The following is a 21,733-nucleotide window of genomic DNA, read 5'->3' as shown; positions in this document are numbered from 1 at the left end:
GCAAGTCCCTTCGCACAACCTTTTGAAGGAGCTCATCAGTTATAGCAACCCATCCACCTTTCTCTTCTTTGCATGTACCTAGGACGGTGCAATCTTTAAGTGTGGGGAGGTCGAGGACCGACCTCCGTGGGTAACTACTTCCTTTTTCAACACCAATTATTAATCGTCTTTGTTAGTTAGTCATTGCATTGCATGATAGGTTGCATGATAGTTAGAATTTGTACATATTTTGCCACTTCTTTCTTGTTAGGACTACTTGGTTAGAGTGATGATTTCTTTTCCAAGAGACTGTTTTAGGGCACTTACCAATTTGATTAAAAAAAATTTTGTGTTGAACTTGCTTGAAGGAATTAATTTTGGAACATGATTTTTGAGCTAAGAACACAAGCATGTGAGTTTTTAGCCTAACTTCTTTTGTGTATTATTCTCTCTTTATGATTGTAATCCTTGATTTATTATTTGATTCTTTATGTCTATTATTTCGTGTATGAATGCATTTATATGATTGAGGCCCTCATTTCAAGTAGCTCACTTACCCAAATAGCCTTACCCTTTTATCCACTTTTCTTAGCCAATTTTGAGCCTATGTTAAATCCCTTTTGTTCTTAATTTTAGCACATCACTATCCCTAAGTGAAAAATAATAAATGTCCTTAATTTTGATCTTTGATTAGCTTAGGCTAGTGAGAGTTTTTATCATTCAAGTTTGGAAAATTTGGAAACATTGGTTGGGATAAAAGTGTGTTTTTGTATTTTTATTGAAGATCTTGGGAATTTGGTACATACTCATGCATTAAATATTTAAAACCATATGCATTGATAAATTTGTATATACTTTAGTGTGAAAAAAAATGATAAAGAAAAAGAAAAATCGAAAGAAAAAAATATATAAAAGAAAAAGAAAAAGAGAAAAAGAAAAGCAATAAAAGGAGACAAAAATGCCCCCAAAGTAAAGTAATAATAACAATATATGGAATGTGAATTAAAGAGAATGCATGAGTGTGTGAAAAAGTAAAAATTGGGTAGCTAGGTGGTGTATTAGAATTGTATAGGTTGTTATATGTGTTTGGTGAGAGCTTAGGTTAATCAAAGATGCAAATTTCAAGCTCACTTGGCTATATATGCATCCTTACCTATATCCTAGCCCCATTACAACCTAAAGATAAGTACTCATGATAAATGTATGCATGCATTGAATAATTGTTGATTGTTAGATGAAAAACAAATCTTGGAAAGCATAATAAGAGGAGAATTGAGTGAATCAACCCTATACACTTGAGCGACTAGAGCGGATACACTTCCAGTGAAGGTTCGATGCTCAATTCCTTGTTCCTGGCTTTCATAAGCTTTCTTCTTGCAAGTCTATTTGAACTTCATTTTGATATTTAAATTAGTGAAATTCATGAATCATCATACTATGTTAGCCCTACATGTTCATATGTGTTATTGGAGAATGATTTACTTTTAACTAAGTAGGTAGGAGCATCTTACATTTAGTTGCATTCATATAGATAGGTGCATATAGTTTATTTGCATTGAATAAATGTTCATACCCCATTTCTTATCTTTCTTGGTTTAGCATGAGGACATGCTTAGTTTAACTATAGGAAGGTTTGATAAACCCCAGTTTTGTGGTTTATCTTGTGTTGAATTTAAGGAATTTTATCAACTTATCTCACATTTATTCAATGAAATAGCATGGTTTTGTGAACTTCTCCTAATTTGTGCTTAAGAGCGAAAACATGCTTTTTTAGGCTTTAACATTGCTAAATTTAATTCACTTTAATTCTATTCGAGGCCTTGATATGTTTGTTAAGTGATCTCAGGTTTAGAAGGCAAGGATTGAATTGAAGAAATGACGAAAAAGTATGCAAAAATGGAGAATTCATGAAGAAATGAGATTTTGGTAATCTGTCCAGTGACACGTGTACGTGGCCCATGCGTGCACGTGGAAAGGAAATCATCAAGGCGACGCGAACGCGTGACCGACGCATACGCGTGATAAAGAAAGTTGCCAATGACGCGTACGCGTGACCCATGCGTATGTGTGATAAGCGACATGTGACCTCATTAAAGGCAATACGCTGGGGGCGATTTCTAAGCTCAAGGAGGTCCAAATCCAACTCATTTCTGATGCTTTTGAACCCAACTCATCATATTTTAGGTTAGAATTCTAGAGAGAGAAGCTCTCCCTTCTCTCTAGAATTTAGGGTAGTTTAGGTCAAGTTTTCTTAGATCCAAGTTTTAATTCTTGTTTTTAGTTCAACTCTCTTTATATCTTATTGTTTTATTGACTTAGTATTCTTAGTTTCTCTTGTTATTTTCTTTGCTTGGTTGATTTTGTGCTTATGAACTCTTGTAGATTTTGATTCTCTTTTAATGCAATTTTATGTTTTCATCTTTTTATGTTTATCTTAATTGCTATTGTTGATTTCTTGCTTATGTTAGTTATAGCTTTTATTAATTCTTGTATTTTGTGATGTTTACTTTTATTGTACTCTAGGTGTTTGATAAAATGTTTCCACTAGTATTAGAGTAGTTTTCTATACTCTTGGCCTAGGCTAAGGGAATTGGGTGACCTTGAGTCATTAGGTCTAATTGAATTGGTGATTTAAGAACCCTTAGTGGTCAATTTGATACCCATTAACACTAGCCTACTACTAAGTCAATTAGTAGCTAGGTTGGGACTTATGGTTTGATGTTGATAAAGCCTATTTGACTTACTTTAAGCATAGAAGTAGACCTGATGGGTTGGTCCCTCATAATTGTCAATATATGGTTTATAGACAAGGATGGTGATCTCAATTTCTATGCCTTAGCCAAGAGTTCCTTTCCTTTCCTTTATTAATTATTTTCATTTACTTTCTTGTTATTTACTTTTCTTGTAAATCACCAAATCAAACCCCCTTGTTCCTTCATAGCCAATAATTGAGCACTTCATTGTAATTTCTTGTGAGACAACCCGATGTTTAAATATTCTCGATTTTTATTGGGGTTTGTACTTGTGACAAACAGATTAAAACTTTGATGGAGAGTTATTAGTTGGTTTGGAACTATGCTTATAACGAAATTCTTTTTCTATTTGTGTAAAATTCCTAATCGACAATAATTCTCACATCAGGAAGCAGGACCAAATTTTTGAGGCTTTAGTGTGTCAGCTCTTATCAAAACATCAATAGGCCCATGTTTCTTAGAGGTAAATGTCACACCACCCAATCGTCCTCTGCTCTGACTCCTACCATGTGTATCCAAGTTCTCCTCAACTGGTTGTGGGCCAGTAACAACTGGAACAATAGGCGTTTGTCGAGTAACTGAAGGAATTGAAAGATAAAAGTGAAATTATGCCTATGAAAGTACTAAGTATTGGGGAGAAGGATTTCTTTTGCTTACCTCTTGTTTTCTTTGACGATATCCGTGTAGGAGAGAAGACCATATTTGAGAGAACTTCATCGACAAAGGTGCAATGAGCAAAAAAGTACTTTGACCACCATTTTTGAAAGTCATGAGTTGATAGGAAGGAATGTGTGATATTAAGATGTTGGTATTGAGTCGACATCCTTTGGTGGTTTATTTTCAATATTCTGTCAAATTCTTGTATCTCTAACACCTCATAGTGAATCTTTTGAGCTTCAGGATCGAGAGACAAAGGAGAAGGTAAGGCTTGGGCTAAACCAAATTGTCGAGCCACATATTGGGGCGAATAAACAATTAGTTTCTTTTTGAAAGCCCAGGTCGATTCATGTGGTAATCTGACAGGTAGAATTTGAGGGGTTAAGATTCTAGCTCACATATCATCGATTAATGACTGATTTTCTAGTTGAAAACTAATAAAAGAATATAGACATGAAACAGAACTGGGTCGAAATGAAAATGGATTTGAAAAATATGAGATATTATTGTCTTCATTAATGTCAAACAAAGTTCTGACAAAGTGTCAAAAGGCACCAATAGGGGACATAATTTTTGGTTTCGTCCAGAAAAATTAGAAAAGATGAATGCCATTAATTAGAGTCTTGGGGTTTTCCAATTCAGAAGCTGTGAGTCAAGGCTCTAAAATAGCTTTGAGCCACAAATTTACAACCCAAAAGGACCAAAAGGCTTGGTCGAAGGATTTCCTTGACGAATTTCACCAACAATCAAAGAAAGAGTTTCAAAAAGCTAACTCAGGATCAAGGCAAGAAGGTCGACGGGTTTTTATTTAATGGAGCATAATGGTCAGGGGAAAATAATTATTTTTTTGAATTTGAACTGACTTAGAGTAGGAAACGAAAGAATTGAGTCAAAGTAAGAGAAAGGCTACATGTTCACTATCAGAAACAAGGTTTTCGTCAGAACCTATGTTGTTTTGAATAAAGTTTGATATGGAATTCGAGTCAAAATTGATATCAAAATCATCTTTAGGGCAGTCAGTTGACCATGACACAAATTCACCATCGACTGATAAACCGGTCAGGGTCGAAATATCCATCAAGGGCAGGCCCATCATTCCATAAGAAAAATAAAAATTATTGGTGGCATGTCACCAGAAGTACAAACTGGCTCCTAATAAAGGAGCAATATAAGATAGGTCAAATGTAGCTAATTCTAAGGCATACACAATATTTAGAGATTCTCAAATCGGCTTATATATAGGTGCTAGTCGAGACATCCAGGTTGAAAAAAGAGGACTCAAATCCTTAGGGGGAGCAGTTTTGAACACTCGACTAGCAAAATATGAAGCCTTGATGTTCTTACAGAAAATCAATGGTAGATGTTCTGGTGATGATGGAAAGAAAGAAGAAATAGAATTAATCTGTTCTTGGATTTTCAAAGGTCCTAAAAAAGAATACAACACTCTATTAACTGAGAATGGTAGAAGTACCTGGCGACGCCAGAGACTAGAGGTTTCTACATTTGGATTTGGAGCTTTTAAAGCTCCATCTTCATCATAAAGCTGCGCTGTTTTAGCTACTAATGGAATAAGAGGAAGGGTTTTATCTCTTTTTTCACGAGAATGAGAAGTAGCGGCCATGGATGTTGAAGAAGAAAACGTGGCGATGATGTTTGGCATAAAGGTTGAATGGAAAAGCAATTAAGAAACTGTGGGAAGCGCATTACCCTGAGAGAAAAAAGTTTAGGGTTTTCAAGAAGCAACTTTCTTGAAAATTGGGAATGATTTAATTCAATTTGTGAAGCAATTCAAGGAATGGCCCATTAAGACCCAGGGGACATTATGTGTTTCCAGAAAAGTCTGCGTCATTTTAAATAGTGCGTAACTGTCCTTTCAAATTTTAAGAATTTGAAAAAGTCGCATGTGCTTGGCACAAGAAATATTAAAATTTGTATTTTTGAATAAAATAACAAATTTTAAAGGGAGAATTTGTTGGTACAAAAAAATGAATTTTTTCGACTATCAGCAGTTTCGAACATAAAAGTAGTGTTTCGACTACAGAAGTAGAAATAGGCAAGTTGAAGTCGAAAAAAGATGTTACAAAGAGCGTTGAAGTCGGAAGGGTAGTTATTTGTTTTATTTGATCATCAAGGCTTGCTACTCGACCTTCAAGCTGAGTGGAGGACATGGATGCAAAATCTGAAGAGCAAGTTGAAAAAACGTGATACTTTGAAGACCAAGGAAGATGTGGGTGTCAAAATTTGGGGGTCAAGATTCTTCATGGTCAAGGCAAGGTAATGGCTGAAAAAAAAAGAAGGAAGTAAGATAGTGGATAAACATGATCCATGGCAAGTCTATTTCCACGATCTATAAATAGTAAAAACTCAAAAGAGTTCGGGAACTTCAATCAAGAACACTAGATCATCACATAAGCTCATCAAATTCCCAGTCTCTGCAGCGCAATGGAAGAACATGGAGTGCAAGTGCATGTGAGTATTAGAAGTCAATTTTTAACTTTTTCTTTCCTTTTGTTTATTTAGTTTAATTTCATTTATTTTTTTTGAATTTCGTTATTTCTTTGTTTAAATCAATATTTGATGCTTTTATTCTTTTGTTGTTTATCATAAAGTTTACCACTAGTAATCTCGACATAGATTGCCTTGACACTAATTAAGTAATTTTTAGGTCGAGCTCACTTTTTTTCAGATGAATCGTATCTACTTCCCAATACTTGAGATCTTGATACAAGCTCGTTTCAACACCACCTGTCGAAGTTGACTAAAAAATGAGTGAAACAGTAAGTTATTATGTAATATTTTGAATCCTCAAACAGAAAAAATATACTGTCGATATAAATTTTGACCCATAGAGATTCAACTCATAAGTAATCAAAATTTGACAAGTATCACTTGGTTATAGAAATTCTCTTTTGACTACAGAAACGAAGGACACTTGAGGGCGAAAGATTGATGGTTCAAAGCAAGTTGAGAATACCATCTGGATCGACATCACGTGGTCAAGTACAGGCACGATGCAATAGCGTGGGACTTGAAGGACAAGACAAAAGAACACGGGAGCATCACGATAAAGATTTTTCACGGTCAAGGCAAGGTCATGGTCTGAGAAAAAGGAGGAACCAGGTCGTGGTCAATATTATTCAGGAGAAAGATGTCATTGTGATCTATAAATAAGAAGAACTCAGAAAGGTTTAGGGACTTCAATCAAGAACACTAGATCATCACATAAACTCATAAAATTTCCAATTTCAATGGCGTAACGGAAGAACATGGAGTGCAAGTGCATATGAATATTAGAAGTCAATTTTTAATTTGTTTTCTTTTGTTCATTTGATTCATTTTCTTTTCTTTCCTTTCATTTTCATTATCATTCTGCTTTCATTGAAATTTTGACGGTTTTATTTATTCAAAGTTTTCTTTATTTAATTATTTATTTATCTATTTTACTTTATTCGTTATAAATTCATTATTAGTATCTCGCGCAAATTCTTTTGACGCTGTTTTTAAGTAATTTTTAAGTCGAACTCATTCTTTTTTTTAAAAGTGTCGTATTTGTTCTCGGAATTGGAATTTTGATACAAATTTGATTTAATATCTTATCGAAAAATACCAAAATTCGAGTGAAACATATTCAAAATAAACTTTTAATTAGTTAAGATTAATTATTTTTTAATTTTCAATTACACGTTATACTGTATTAAGAAAAAAATGTCCGTGTTTCATTTTCAAGAGAATAAACGAGTGGTTAAAAGTATTTTGGATTTTTGGATATTTAATAAAGTGTTGACTTTGTACATATATCATTACTCATTTTAGAATATAAGTTAGCCTGTGTGCTATTATTGTTATTATTCTATCCTTTGGAATTGGAAAGTCAAATGGAATTAAAAAAACGATTAATTGTCGCATACAAGCATTTTTATTATGCAAGTTTTACAAATCCTTAATATCCCTTATTTTTAAAATGCGTTTTTTATGGCATATATCTTTCACGCACCTCCTTAAAAAAATTTTCAATCAATCAACGCGCGAGTATATAACTTTATTTTCGAAAGGATTTCGTTTCCTTTTTCGAATTTCTTTTGTGTTTTCTTGCCTTCTCTCTTCAATCTCTTTTGTGCGTTTCTCTTTGTCTTCTCTTTCGCCGTTTACGTAAGTTTCTCTCTATTCTCTTTTTTTGATTTTCTCGTTTTTCATTGTTTCTGAAATCAAGTTCTGAAATCGTTTTGAAGATAATGGATGATTCAACTTCAGATTGTCAGCTGAACTAGAGCGAAGTAGATTTTGAATTTGAATCCAATAAAGTTCTTGAGGTGTGATTTAATTTCAGTTAATAATTGAATTTGAATTTGAATCCAGTTAGTAGTTTATGATTGTGTAGCTGAAAAATGCATGGACTTTGCCTGTGAAATTTGTTGTTCATTGTTTCTTGTTTGAATTGAATCTAATGTACTAGTTCTAATGAATTTTCTACATTTTATATCAGACGTTCAGGTGTAAATCAAGAATATTTGGGTGTATTTTAAAACAGTTTGGGTGTATTTACAGTTTATGACTTTTCATCTCATTGAGAGTGAATTGTCTTATTCTTTTAGTTGAATTATTTTAGTTTCTGTTTAATGATGATTCATGAATATGATTTTTGTTATTTTTTATGATGGTTTTACAGTTCTATTTGCATTCTATAGTTTATGCTTGTTTTAATATGGTATATTTTAGGTGTATTTTGTAGTCCCTCTATGGTATTGATGAGCAGTTTGTTTTTCACATACAAGCGTTTTTCTCATATGAGTCTTTACAAGTCTTCTCCTCCTTTTATTGTTTTGAATCCAATCAAGTGGCTGAGGTGTAGTTCAATTCAGAAGAAAAAAATGCAACATTAGAGAAAATATTTTTTATACAAAAATACTATTTGTACACTAAAATCAGCTACATATGTATTTGTGTATAAATATATGTATGGTTTAATTTATTTCAATGTATATTTGTATTCCAGTATTTATTTTATACTGATGGCTAACTTTGGTGGCTAATTTTAGTGTACACGTAGCATAACTCATTTCTGTATTTGCAGCAAATTTGGGTATAAAACGAAGATATTTGGGTGTAACACGAAGATATTTGGATGTATTTTAAGGAATTTTGGGTATATTTTTATTCTGATAAGTTCTGCATAATTTATATCTCTTTCTCTTCTTCCTCCTAATCTTCTACTGCTTCTTTTTTTTTCATCATCATCACCATCATCTTCTTCTTTTTTTCTTATTCATCTTTTTCTTTTTATTTTACCTTCTCAAGTTTCTTTTTATTTTACTCTCTTAACAAAAATAAAAACAAAAAAATCAAACAAGGAATAAGAAGAAACACATAATGTTCCAAAATTACTTGGAAAATGATGAACTTATATTCATTTAACTAAAAGAAATAAAGAAATAAGGAAAAGAAGAAGAAGAAAAAAATGCAGCATTAGAGGAAATATTTTTTTGTACATAAATGCTATTTGTACACTAAAATCAACCACTAAAATCAGCCACCAATATATTTGTGTATAAATACATGTGTGGTTTAATTTATTTTCAATGTATATTTGTATTCTAGTATGTATTTTATACTGATGGCTAAATTTGGTGCTTGATTTTAGTGTACATGTAGCATAACTCATTTCTGTATTTACAGCAAATTTAGGTGTAAAACGAAGATATTTGGTTGTAACACGAAGATATTTGGGTGTATTTTAAGAGATTTTGGGTGTATTTTTATTCTGATAAGTTCTACATAATTTAGAACTCTTCTTCTTCCTCCTTCTCATCTTCTGCTGGTTCTTTTTTTTTCATCATTATCACCATATTCTTCTTTTTTTTCTTATTCATCTTTTTCTTTTTGTTTTACCTTCTCAAACTTCTTCTTGTTTTACTCTATTAACAAGAATAGAAACAAAAAAATAAAAAAAATAAAAAGAAGAAGAAGAAGAAACACATAATGCTGTAAAATTACTTGGAATAGGATGAACTTACATTTATTTAACTAAAAGAAAGAAAGAAATAAGGAAAAGAAGAAGAAGAAAAAAATGCAGCTTTAGAGGAAACATTTTTCTGTATAAAAATGCTATTTGTAAATTAAAATCAGCCACTAAAATTATCCACCAATGTATTTGTGTATAAATACATGTTTGGTTTAATTTATTTTCAATATATATTTGTATTCTAGTATGTATTTTATACTGGTGACTGACTTTGGTGGTTGATTTTAGTGTACACGTAACATAACTCATTTCTGTATTTGCAGTAAATTTGGGTGTAACACGAAAATATTTGGGTGTAAAACGAAGATATTTGGGTGTATTGTTATTTTGATAAATTCTGCATAATTCAGAACTCTTCCTCTTCCTCTTCCTCATTCTCATCTTCTTATTTCATATTCTCATAATTCTTTTTGGGAGGAAAAATCAAACAAATAAGAAAAAATACATAATATTGCAAAATCAAAAGAAGAAGGAGGAAAAACACAATGATGAAAATGAAACACGTGAAAAAAAAAAGAGAAGAAACACAAAGAAGAAAGAGAAGAAGAAGGAAGAAGAGGAGGAGTAGGAAAAACACGAAGAAAAAAATAACAATTGTGATTTTTATTGAGAAAGAAGAAGAGTCGTTCATAACGGTGAAGGAGCGCTTTAAAAACGTAATGCGTGTGTTAACACGCTTTTTTGGATGAGCATGTTGGATTTGGCCCAACTTATAAGACTTATAAGTAAAAAAGACTTGTATATATAGCATAACTGTTAAAAAAATATATTCAAATTTATTTGAAGCATTTGTGGCTGACCAACGTGGTCAAAAAAAAAAAATGAAACGAAGGGTCACTTCCACAGTTCCACTGCTTATGGGTGATGATGATCGCATACACGTTTAATACGGAACGGAAGTAAAAGTGCAGTTTGCTGGTTTTTTTTTTTTTTTTTTTTCTCAAAAACAAAAATGTTATATTTAAAATTAATATGATATATTTATATATAAATATATATTATTTAATTTATTTTTAATATATATTTATATTTTAATATATTCTATATAAAAAATTAATTTAATAATTAATTTTTCAAATATACATAATATGATTTTTTTTTCAATCTATGCATGAGCTCAATTTCTCAATATGAAAACTATGTTACAATAAATTAGAATTAAAAGGTCATAATAAATTTAATTTTAATGCAACAAAATAATATTTTTATAATTTTATATATATATATATATATATATATATATATATATATATGATGATAAAAAAATATTTTGATAAACAATTCTACACTAGCTCTTTTTTATATTTCCATTATATATAACATGTATTAATATTAATAAGAAGTTGCTTTCAGAGTTCAGACATCAAATGGTCCCTGTTTTTACTCTAATAACTTTTAATATTCTGACTTCGGTGATTAAATTTCACATAATTAATAAATAATTAGATAATAAATTAATTATTAATTATTAATTAAAAAATTAAAAAATTAAAAAATAAATTTTGTTAATTTATAAAAATAAAATTATTAAGAATACGAATTTTGATATTAATTTAAAGATTTTGACTCAAAAATAGATTAATAAGCCAAATCAATTAAATCAAACTCAAACGAAATTCAAGACTCATCATATAAAAGTTAAGACTTGCATCTTCTCTAAAATTAAGTAAGACACGCCGAGAAAGAAACGAGAAAATGGATCTTTTTAATTTTTTTTAATAATTGAGAGAGTAAAGTGTGATTTTTTATCATTAGTTTTATAAGTGAGATCAAGAATAAATATGAAAGAGAATAATAAAAGATTAAAAATCACACTTTACATTTTCAATTTTTTTTAACAATTAGCTATGGAAACTTAATTTTATTTTCTTTCAAATTCCAATTCCACTTATTATCTTTTAATTTCGAGCGAGCTCTAATTACTGCGTTGTTTGCGGCTACGCAATCATCGCGTCAAACTCTTCGAAATTATCCGAACATACAAAGTGATAAGAAATTAGTTATTTTCACTCAATCATTTCTTTTTTAAATTCAAAATTTTGGTTAATAATTATTGAAGATTTTGATGTTCTAAGATTAAATTAGTTTGAGGAAATTATGTTGGATTGATTTTTCTATAAATAAAAATATATTTTTTTCTAAATATATATGGCGCATATAATAAATACACATGTCTAAATATAACAATAATTACTAGTCTATTATTTCTTACTGAAAAGTTCAATCAATAAGGATGCTAATATAACGTCTTCTATAAGAAAAAAGTGTCATCGACTTACATGGGATACTTTTAGTAAATTTTCTTCATTTATTTTATATTTTGTTAATCTATTGCATGCAGAATGAAATTCTTTAAATTTATTAAAACAAATTAATACAAAATAAATTTATTAGAATAACTATATATTTAATGTAATGATTCATATAGTTTTGATATGTAGTTATTATCAATTAATTGAAATAGATTAGATAGAGGTATATTATGAAAATGATTGAGGGTTTCCATTTTTTTAACTTAATCAAGAAGATGCAAATATTGCATTATTACATGAAATCAAAATTAAAATAAATAATAAGAAATAAAAAATAAATAATAAATCAACTTAATTAATGTTTGTCATGATATTTCTAGCCATAATCTTAATTAGCACTATATGTAACATAAAAGAATTTTTCGTTTACTATTTATCACTTTTTTCATGATCTATGCAAATCATTTTCAAATGATAAAAAAATATGTGAAGATATATATATATATATATATATATATATATATATATATGGATAAAAATAAAAAAAATAATTATTTATCAACTGTAGAAAACATGAATAATACAATAAAATAACATTTGTTTTGAATATTAAATTTAAGCAAATTTAAGAAAAAAATTTATAGATCTTTTTAAAATTTTAAAAAAATATTAAAAAATAAAATATTATTTTAGTCTCTAATGTGTAGACTAAATTCTAATTTCATTTTAATGTTTGAAATATTCTATTTTTATTTCAAATATTTTATTTCATTCTATTTTAGATCTCTAGTTAAAATTAAATTTTTTTTTCAAAAAATATTTATTTTTTATTGTTATATTTTTTATTATTATTCTATTATTTTTGCTCTTAAATTATTATAACAATTACCGTAACCACTATAATAATTATGATTTTTTTTTCATTTAAAAAAACTCATAATAAAAAAAAAATTTTGGAATAAAATTATAATAGAACAAAATAAAATATTTAAGATAATAATAAGATATTTAAAATATTAAAGAACAAATAAAAAACTTAGTTTAAATATTAAATATTAAAATAATGCTTTGTTTAATGTTAACAGTAAAAAAATATTTTACCGATTCTCATATTTCTAACACGTGACTGGTAATTTTTTTGTACCATTTAATATTCACACACAAATTTCAAGAATTATTAATTAAAAATTTAATTAACATACATCTTAAAAATATATGATAAATTTATTATAAATAAAAAATTTTAAATATTTTTATTTAATAAATATAAAATAAATATATTAAAAATTTAAATTTTTTATATTTTTAATAAAAAATTTTAATTTATAAATTTAAAAATATATTTTTAAAACACATAATACATAAATTTTTAAATTAATTAGAGGATATGTGCGTTTTGAAAAATTTAAAAACTACTTTTTTTTACTTTTGACTTATAAAAAGTTACATTAATAGTATTTGGTATAATTTTTTAGATAAACTTTTAACTTTTTAAAAAGTTATTTAAGAGTTTTTGAAGAAGTTAAAAATTGTTTCTCCTATTTTCAAAAGCTATTTTATCATTTTTATTTAATGCACAACTAATTTTAAAATAAGAACTTTTATAATAACTTTTTAAATACAAAATAACTTATTTAAAAGTTATTATTAATAAAAGTCCTTATATTTTAAATTCTTTTTTTTTTAAATAATTTATTTTAAAAGTTTAGCCAAAGTGGGAGTAATAAATTAAATTGTCCCCACGTGTCAGTGTCAATAATGAATGAATTCTTAGGGTAGATACTAACCAACAACATTAGCGCATACATATAATACGAGAGTAATATAATACTGCTCCATTCTGCATCCATAGTGTTTCTCCAAAACATATCGTTCAAATAAAAAAATGCCTGAGACAGCTAATTCCGTTGGTAGTTCCGGCCACAAGTTGGCCGGCAAAGTAGCCATAGTCACTGGCGGGGCAAGCGGCATCGGCGAAGCCACAGCCCGTCTGTTTGTAGAGCAAGGTGCAAGTATGGTGGTGATAGCAGACATCCAAGATGATCTCGGCAACCAAGTAGCTGCATCTATTGGCTTTCACAGGTTCATCTTAGATATATGCTATTTAATTATTTCCATGATGTATTCATAAATAATGAAAAATACTTCTTTAAAAAAATAAATAACATTTGAACTCCGTCTTAGGTCAACGCTTGCTGTTTTATCTAGGTAATTTTATGTGACTTATATATCTTTTAACACATCAACTCTAATAATATTTTTATTTTTCTAGACTATGGTGAGTATATTTTGAGAAATACTTTGATGAATTAGGTTTGGACATAATCATTTAAAAGATTTTCAGTTTATTTATTTTTTATATTATTTAACATAATCGATCCAGTTAAAGAATTATTTCAGGTTAACAAAACATTTAAAAACAGTTTTTTTTTTCAAACAAAGTAAATAGAAAAAGAGAAAATTGACTAAATATTGTTAGAGAAAATTAATATAAAATTTTTTTCTAATATTTATTAAAATGAATTAGTTTTCAATAGTATTTGAGTAATCCATAAAATTTAACATTAATATATTTGAATATCAACATCCATTTTACCATATATAAGAATTTATAAATTCTAATCACACAATAATATTTTACACAAAAATAACAATTAAAAATTATTAAATAATTTATTTTTATATATAATTAAATTATTTAACACAATATTATTAATATTTTAATTATTATATTACATAAAATATTTTTATACGAATAATTTTATGTAATTATCGTTATATAAAGTTAATAGTTAAGAAATATTAAATAATTTGATAAATTTAATTAAAATATTTTTTAATAATTTTTAATTATTAATTTTACGTAAAAATAATTTTACGTGAATTTTTATTTTATTATTTTATCATTTTTTGTGTATATATTTCGCTCTCTTGATATAAAAGCAGTGATGGGAAGTGGGCACGGTGAAGCTATCTTAAAAAAACGTGTTTCTTTCTTTTAATTATATATTGGCCATCGCAATCACCTGTCTAATTCAATAATTTATTAAGCGTCCTTAGTTCCGCACCCAAAAGTATTTTATTCAAGGAAAAGTATAGGTAAAGTGCTAAACGATGAAATAAAGTATGGGTAAATAATAAAAATATTAAACAATATAAATAATAGATATATTGAATATTTATTTTATTAGTGTACAGATAATTATTTTAATATTAAAATTTAGAGATTTAATTTAAAAATATAATGTATTTTTATTTAATTAGTGATTGTTCATATTATTCAATAAAACCATTATCTCCCTAACATTCCCCTTATTCAAAAGTTTCAATGCCATATATAATGCACGGGATATATTATGCATCAAATTCCAATTCAGCACAACTCATTTTCTCCATGTTTATGGTCATTTTTCTCTACTGAAAATACAGTTGTTAAAAAATTATTTACAAAATATTAATTTGAACAAAATGTATAATATTTAGATTAATATAATTATTATTAGAGAAAATTCTACTTCTTTTTCTAAAAGATACTAAAATAATACTCTCTTTTTTTCTATTTATAAAATATACATTCTCCTCCTTTATAACTTTTAAAAAATCTCATCTTTAATTTATTTTAAATTTTTTGTGTTAACTAATATTAACTTTATCTATTTTTCAAGAAAAAATAAATTATTTTTTACAAAAATATCCTTTAACAAAAATTTTATTTTTTGTCATTAAATTTTACTTACTAAAATATCTTTTAATAAATTATTTTTTTATTGATTAAATTCTATTTTTACCAAAATAATTTTTTAAAAAATTTAATAATTAAATTATTTTTTCTAAGATACCACTCAATAATTTTTTAATTATTAAATTATGATTCTACCAAAATTTTTGTTAACAATTATTTTTATATTTTATTATTAATTTTTTGATACCAATATATATTATTTTAACATTAAAGAAAAAATCTTACCATTTTTAATATGTATAACAATTAATATATATTGATATCAAAAAATAATCTTACCAAGATTTTTTTATTTAATGTTAAAATAATATATATTGATATAAAAAAATTAATACTAAAATATAACTATAATTATTAACAAAAATTTTGGTAAAATCATAATTTAATAATTAAAAAATTACTAAACGGTATTTTAAAAAAAATAATTTAATTATTAAATTTTTTAAAAAATATTTTAGTAAAAATACAATTTAACCAATAAAAAAATAATTTGTTAAAAGGATATTTTGGTATGTAAAATTTAATGACAAAAAATAAAATTTTTGTTAAAGAATATTTTTATAAAAATTAATATATTTTTTTAGAAAAATAAATAAAGTTAATATTAGTTAACACAAAAAATTTAGAATAAATTAAAAAAAAATTTTAAAAGTTACAAAAAAATATATATATTTTATAAATTAAAAAATATTATTTTAACATTTTGAAAAAAAAAGTAAAATTTTCTCTTATTATTAACATTCCCCATGGAAAAAAGTATTAGCAAAATTAAAGTAGTACATCTAGAAACTAATCCTAAAGTGTTTTTGAGAGGAAAATGGGAGCCAAGTAAAGGCCATAGGACATAGGACTAAAGTAGTAAACTCGTAGTTTATATCTTTATTCATAAGACTGTTGTAGTATCGTAATTCATAAAATCCTAAAACGAAACGTATATGTGAATCGTAAATTAAAAAAAATATAAACATATGAAGGTTTAAAAATATAAAAATAAATTCAAATTTTTACATATCTATCAATTATAAGTTTTTTTGTTTTAATTATTTGTGCAGTATATTAATATACAATAATGACTAGTATAATATAACCCTTTTGTTCCAAAAAAAGAAAAGTTCATTAGATGTGAATAAAATTAAGTGTTTATAGATAGAACTATTGACAGAAACAAAAAAAGGGGGTCTCCCACATTCAAGACAAATGAGTAGAGTAGTAACGGAAATAAACTAAAGAAGAAGAGGAAATTGCAGAAAGAATAGAGAGAAATAAAAATTACTATTCAAAATATAACAAAACAAATTCAATACTAATTTTAATTTTTTTTAATTTTAAAATTCAAACACTAGAATTTTCCTATTCCTATTCCTATATTTTTCTTTCATCTGTGTGATTCAAATATTTTATTCTCTTCTTCTTAACAATAAATTAATAATACCTTTGCAGCTCCACTAATCTAGTTTATCTATATACCAAATCAACTAATAGATCAGAATGAAAAAAAAGAGAACAAAATAGAGCACAAATGTTAAAACTTAAAAGGGTCGAGGAAAAGAAATGGGAGAAATAGAAGAACAAAGATAATGATCAATATTAAAAGAAAAAAAGAGGGGAGAGGCCGAGTGACAGAGGTGATAACGGTGGAAGAAGAAAGAAGAGAGATTTAGCCAAGAACGAAAGGCAACACAATGACTTCAACAACAGAGATTATGGAGACCATAAAAATGAAATAAGACAGGTTCTGAGCACTTTCATCAAAAGCGCGATTTCAACGATTTTGAATGTTTTCCCGACGATTTTGCACGAACGCCATTTCTCTTACTCGAATAATATAAACGAGATGAATTGAGGGAGCAAAATCACAAACTCGTGCGATTTCACAAGTTGGCTCGCGATTCTAACTACCTTGCATAGGACACAAGTTCAAATAAAACATATGTAAAAGACTACATACTAAATTGTAACCGTGCGCAGCAAATAGCCGCAAATACTTCAATAAAACACTCGACATTATAAACTAATTTCTTTTAAAATATTTGCGTATTTATTATACAATATTTATAATCTTGTAGCTAAATGATTATGCCACAAGTATTTAAATAAGTATCCAACCATGCATGTATTGTATATTGTATGGAAAAAGTGTAAAATACATAAAAGATTTGGGTGCTTAACAAAAATATTCTTGATAGATTAAAATAATAAAAACACTTCTAAAAATTTAAAAACATAACAAAAATAATCAAATATTATATACGTATGTATGTATTCTGAATTAAAGCCCTTTGGGATCGAATTTTTATAGAATAAATAGTCAAATTAGTTCTTAAAAGATCACTCATTCTCTAAATTGGTTCTCAAAAAATATTTTTAATCAAATTCGTCTTTTAAAGATTTTAAATTAGTCATGTTAGCCTTTTCCGTCACTTCTATTGCTAACAGCGTCAGAGTTTGTTGATGTGGTACGTTAAATAACATCATAACACATACCTAGTAGTCCTAATTGACTATTAATATGATTCGTTTATGAAAGTAGATCAAATCAACCCTAAATTATAATATTCTAATGCTTTAAGTTTTTTCCTCAATTAGGTTTTGATTTGATCTAATTTCATAAACTTATTATGTTAATAGTTAATTAAGATATCTAAGTGTGTGTTGTGGTGTCACTTAACGCGTTACATTAGTAAATTTTGACACCATCAACAAAGAAAAGGACAGAAAGACTAACATGACTAATTTAAAATCTTTAAAAGACGAATTTGATTAAAAAAATCTTTTGCAGACCCATTTGGAGAACAAGTGATCTTTCAGGAACTATTTTGACTAAAACATTTGTTTCTCGTATTCTTGAATTGAATCAAATAGTCATCGATCGACTTAGATTTTTCCCTTCTCACTGTGAATAAACCAGACAATGTTACTTTCATTTCACCTCTAAAGAATTGATCATGAAAACTTCTTTTTAACTGAACCTAGATATGAATTGAGTTAGGTTGCAAGTTTGAAAACCATGTAAATGCATTCTTTGTCAGAGAAGAGAGAAAATATATCATTTCAAATATTCATTACTAGCTAATTCATCAATTTTGATTGTGTAACGAGCTATGTGCTCGATCGTCGATTCTCTACTTTCTCCTGCAAACTTAGTGAGGGATTTGAGAGTTTTGACTCTCCTGGAGAGTTCGGCTTGCAAAACATAATCTGAAAAGAGAGATATAAAATAGAGTTGATTTGTCACCCATATATTTAACCCTGTTCTATTTAAAATCCGTTCGACAACTTGTGTTATATTCTGACCATAAGCTTGAGCAGCATTGCTTGGTCTCGCCTCATTCAACATTCTATTTGGATCATCTCTTCTATTTAACATTAGAGGCGGATTATTAACCTGCATCCTAACTATTGGTAGTACAAACGGTTGATTGATTGCTCCTACGATATCATCGACACATAGCTATCTACTCTATCCTTGTATTATTATTTTTCATTATAAGATTTAAAACTGTAGCCATTTGCTGTGCAAGCGTATTGACCAAATCATGATGGCTATCCTCAATTTATTGTCTAAGCACAGCCAAAGATTCGACCGTGTTAGGAGATATTGTTCTGACAGGAACTTGTCTCGACATCTCTGAAAATATGGAGGCACTGGTGCGCGAATTGTGAACTCGCACAACTTAACCGGCAAGTGCACCGGGTCATCCAAGTAATATAGGTGCTCATAGCATCGCTTGTAGCGGCGTTCCATCTGATCCAGGCTGGTAAAGAGTCGATGCACCAAATGATAAACGGGCTCAGGAGCAGGTGGAGGTGCAGTGGATGGGGATGGGGCGGTGGATGCTGAAGGGACAGCTGAAGAGGTGGCTGCCTCAGCAGAATCAGGGAGGAAAGGTGGCCTGTAACCAAATTCCAGAAACTTCCTGCTGTGAGGAATGATCTTCTTGCACTCTGCAGCAGTCGGCTTCGCATCGGCCAGCTCCCAAGGCACGTCAGCTCGGCGGCCTAGCTGGGTGATCAGATAAGGGAAAGGGAGAGCGCCTCTGACATGGGCCCTGGCCATATAATACCGGATAAAATGTGGAAGATACAGGTCCTTACCCTCCATCACACACTAGATGAGGGTGATCATAGCAGCGGGCAGCTCTGTCTCATGAGTGCTCGGCATCACATAGTTGCTCAGAATCTGGTGCCAGAGCCAAGCCTCATCATTCAAATATATCAGCTTGATTCCCTTAGGCATCACTGTATTATTTCCCATGACCCATGGGACAGTCGGATCAACGGCTATTCTCTGCCTGACAGCATCCCAGTCAAATCTCATAAATCTCATATCCTCTTCAGCCTTTTGGTAACCGTCAGGCTGATCTGACTTAGGCTGAAGGTGGAGGATGTCCTCAATAGCTTCCTCAGTGACTAAAATCTGTTTTTCTCTGAGGTGCACTGCATCCAGGAAAGTCTTGAAATAGTTACAGTAAAATTTTCTGACCCAGGAAGCATTGACCTCTGTCAAGTTTCGTTCCAAGAAGAACCAGCCTCTCTATTTTATCTGTTCGGAGGTGTACTGCTGTAGTTCTTCTGGAATTTTTAGAGTTCTTTCCAGGTACAGGTTCCTGGAAGTGCAAACACTGGATACTTGAGCTCACAGTATCTGTTTGCAAATTTAACTGGATCTGTGGCGGTGAGGAGCTGGTCAGCCTTCTCCTGCGGGGTAAAGTGCTTTTTCCGCCAGGAGTCGTCATGGAGGATATCCAAAATAGTGTTGGAGGATTCTCCTCGTTTTTGTTTGCCAGTGGTTTCCTTTCCTTTTCCTTTCCTCACGGGATCAGACATCCTGAAAAGCAGAAATAGCAGGATATAATTGAAGACTAAAGCAGGAAAACAAGTAGGCCAATAGGATTTATCAATGTAAGCATAAAGGCAAACGAGCAATAGAATTATGAAATGAGTTAAATATATGTACATTTTGGACTGTTTGTGAGTGAAAAATCTGAGATGAAAAATCACAATCCAAAATATATTATAAGTGGAATTCATGTTAATTAGGAAAACAGTAATCATGCCTTGAGTTAGAAAGTTAAAGTAGTTAGTTAAAAACCGAAAAGAGAAGTTTGAAAGTTAAAATGGTTAGGAGTGAAAAAGGAGGAGTTAAAGTAAGTGGCATGAGAATGGTTTCTTAGTTAACAAGAATTGCCCAAACTTGAAGAATAAGCAACTCATATTCAAGCAAGGATTGCAAGTTATTGATGATAATTCATATAGAGGAAAGAGGTGTAAAATGAGAATGAAATCATCAATAAGCAAATGGAAACTCAAAGAACCATAAAGAATGAGAATGCTAGCCCGTGCATTCATGAATTGATTTGGTTGTAGCCATGTAATGCAAAATACGGAATTTCCAAACTCAATACATGAATGGTGTAGAATAAAACAATTTGCAGAAAATTGGGCAGCATTCTGGCTAAAATTGGATGTTCCCAGGTAATAAACAGCAGGGAAAATTAGTTCATATGAAATTAAATAGTGTTGAAAAGGTGAATATGGTGTAATAGCAACATCAAGCATGAAAGAATAGCATATGAACATGACACCATCACAGCTAATTCAGAATTGGCAATCAGATAAAAACATGGAGCAAGAACGGTGCAATTATCATGCCTAAATCCACTAACCACATCCTAGCTACCTAACCACCTAGAATCCACTACAAACATGCATCTCTAACTATCCTAATTTGAACAGAAAAAATAAGCAACTAACTAACTAATGAGGCATGCGTGATTAGGGCAAAAAGAGGTATGACGCGGTCGCGTGATGGACCCGATCGCGTAAGTTGGGTAAGAGATGAGTGACGCGGACGTGTGAGGCATGCGAACGCGTCGCTGTGAATTGTGCTAGACGCACAGTTCCAGCGTCATTTTGGCGCAACTCTCTGTTTCCATTTAGGGGGCCATAATATCCACGCGACGCGGACGCGTCGCTCACGCTTTCGCGTGGGATGAGTGTTGTGCAAGTGACGCGTTCACATCAGAGACGCGAACGCGTGGGCCGTTTTGTGCTAAACGCACACTAGCCGCATGATTCCAGCCCAACTTTCTGGGTGTTGGATCTTGACGCCGATTTCCAGTTCACACCCACGCGTAGCCTGCGCGCTCGCGTGGGGTGATCTTTTTTTTATGCAGTATGCAGAATGCAATGAATGTTATGCACAATTCCAGGTTCAATCAAAATTCAAAAACAGACTAAAATGGAAAAGGAACGATCATACCATGGTGGGTTGTCCCCCACCTAGCACTTTTAGTTAAAGTCCTTAAGTTGGACATTTGATGAGCTTCCT

The 21,733-nt window shown here is 29.6% G+C and overlaps 1 protein-coding gene across 1 annotated transcript in view; it reads left to right on the top strand.

The window, feature by feature from the left end:
- The first annotated feature begins 13,489 nt into the window (after positions 1-13,489).
- The window catches only part of LOC107642010 ((-)-isopiperitenol/(-)-carveol dehydrogenase, mitochondrial-like), a 39,756-nt gene continuing 31,512 nt past the window's right edge, over positions 13,490-21,733 (top strand). Inside the window, exon 1 of the mRNA XM_016345351.3 lies at positions 13,490-13,742. Within this exon, the coding sequence (XP_016200837.2) occupies positions 13,546-13,742 (197 nt within the window). The 5' untranslated portion in view covers positions 13,490-13,545. The remainder of the gene's footprint in view (positions 13,743-21,733) is intronic.

Source organism: Arachis ipaensis, chromosome B5 (genome assembly GCF_059453495.1).
Source record: "Arachis ipaensis isolate K30076 ecotype BB chromosome B5, ASM5945349v1, whole genome shotgun sequence".
NCBI lineage: Eukaryota > Viridiplantae > Streptophyta > Magnoliopsida > Fabales > Fabaceae > Arachis > Arachis ipaensis.
This window is presented reverse-complemented; position numbering and strand designations above follow the sequence as displayed.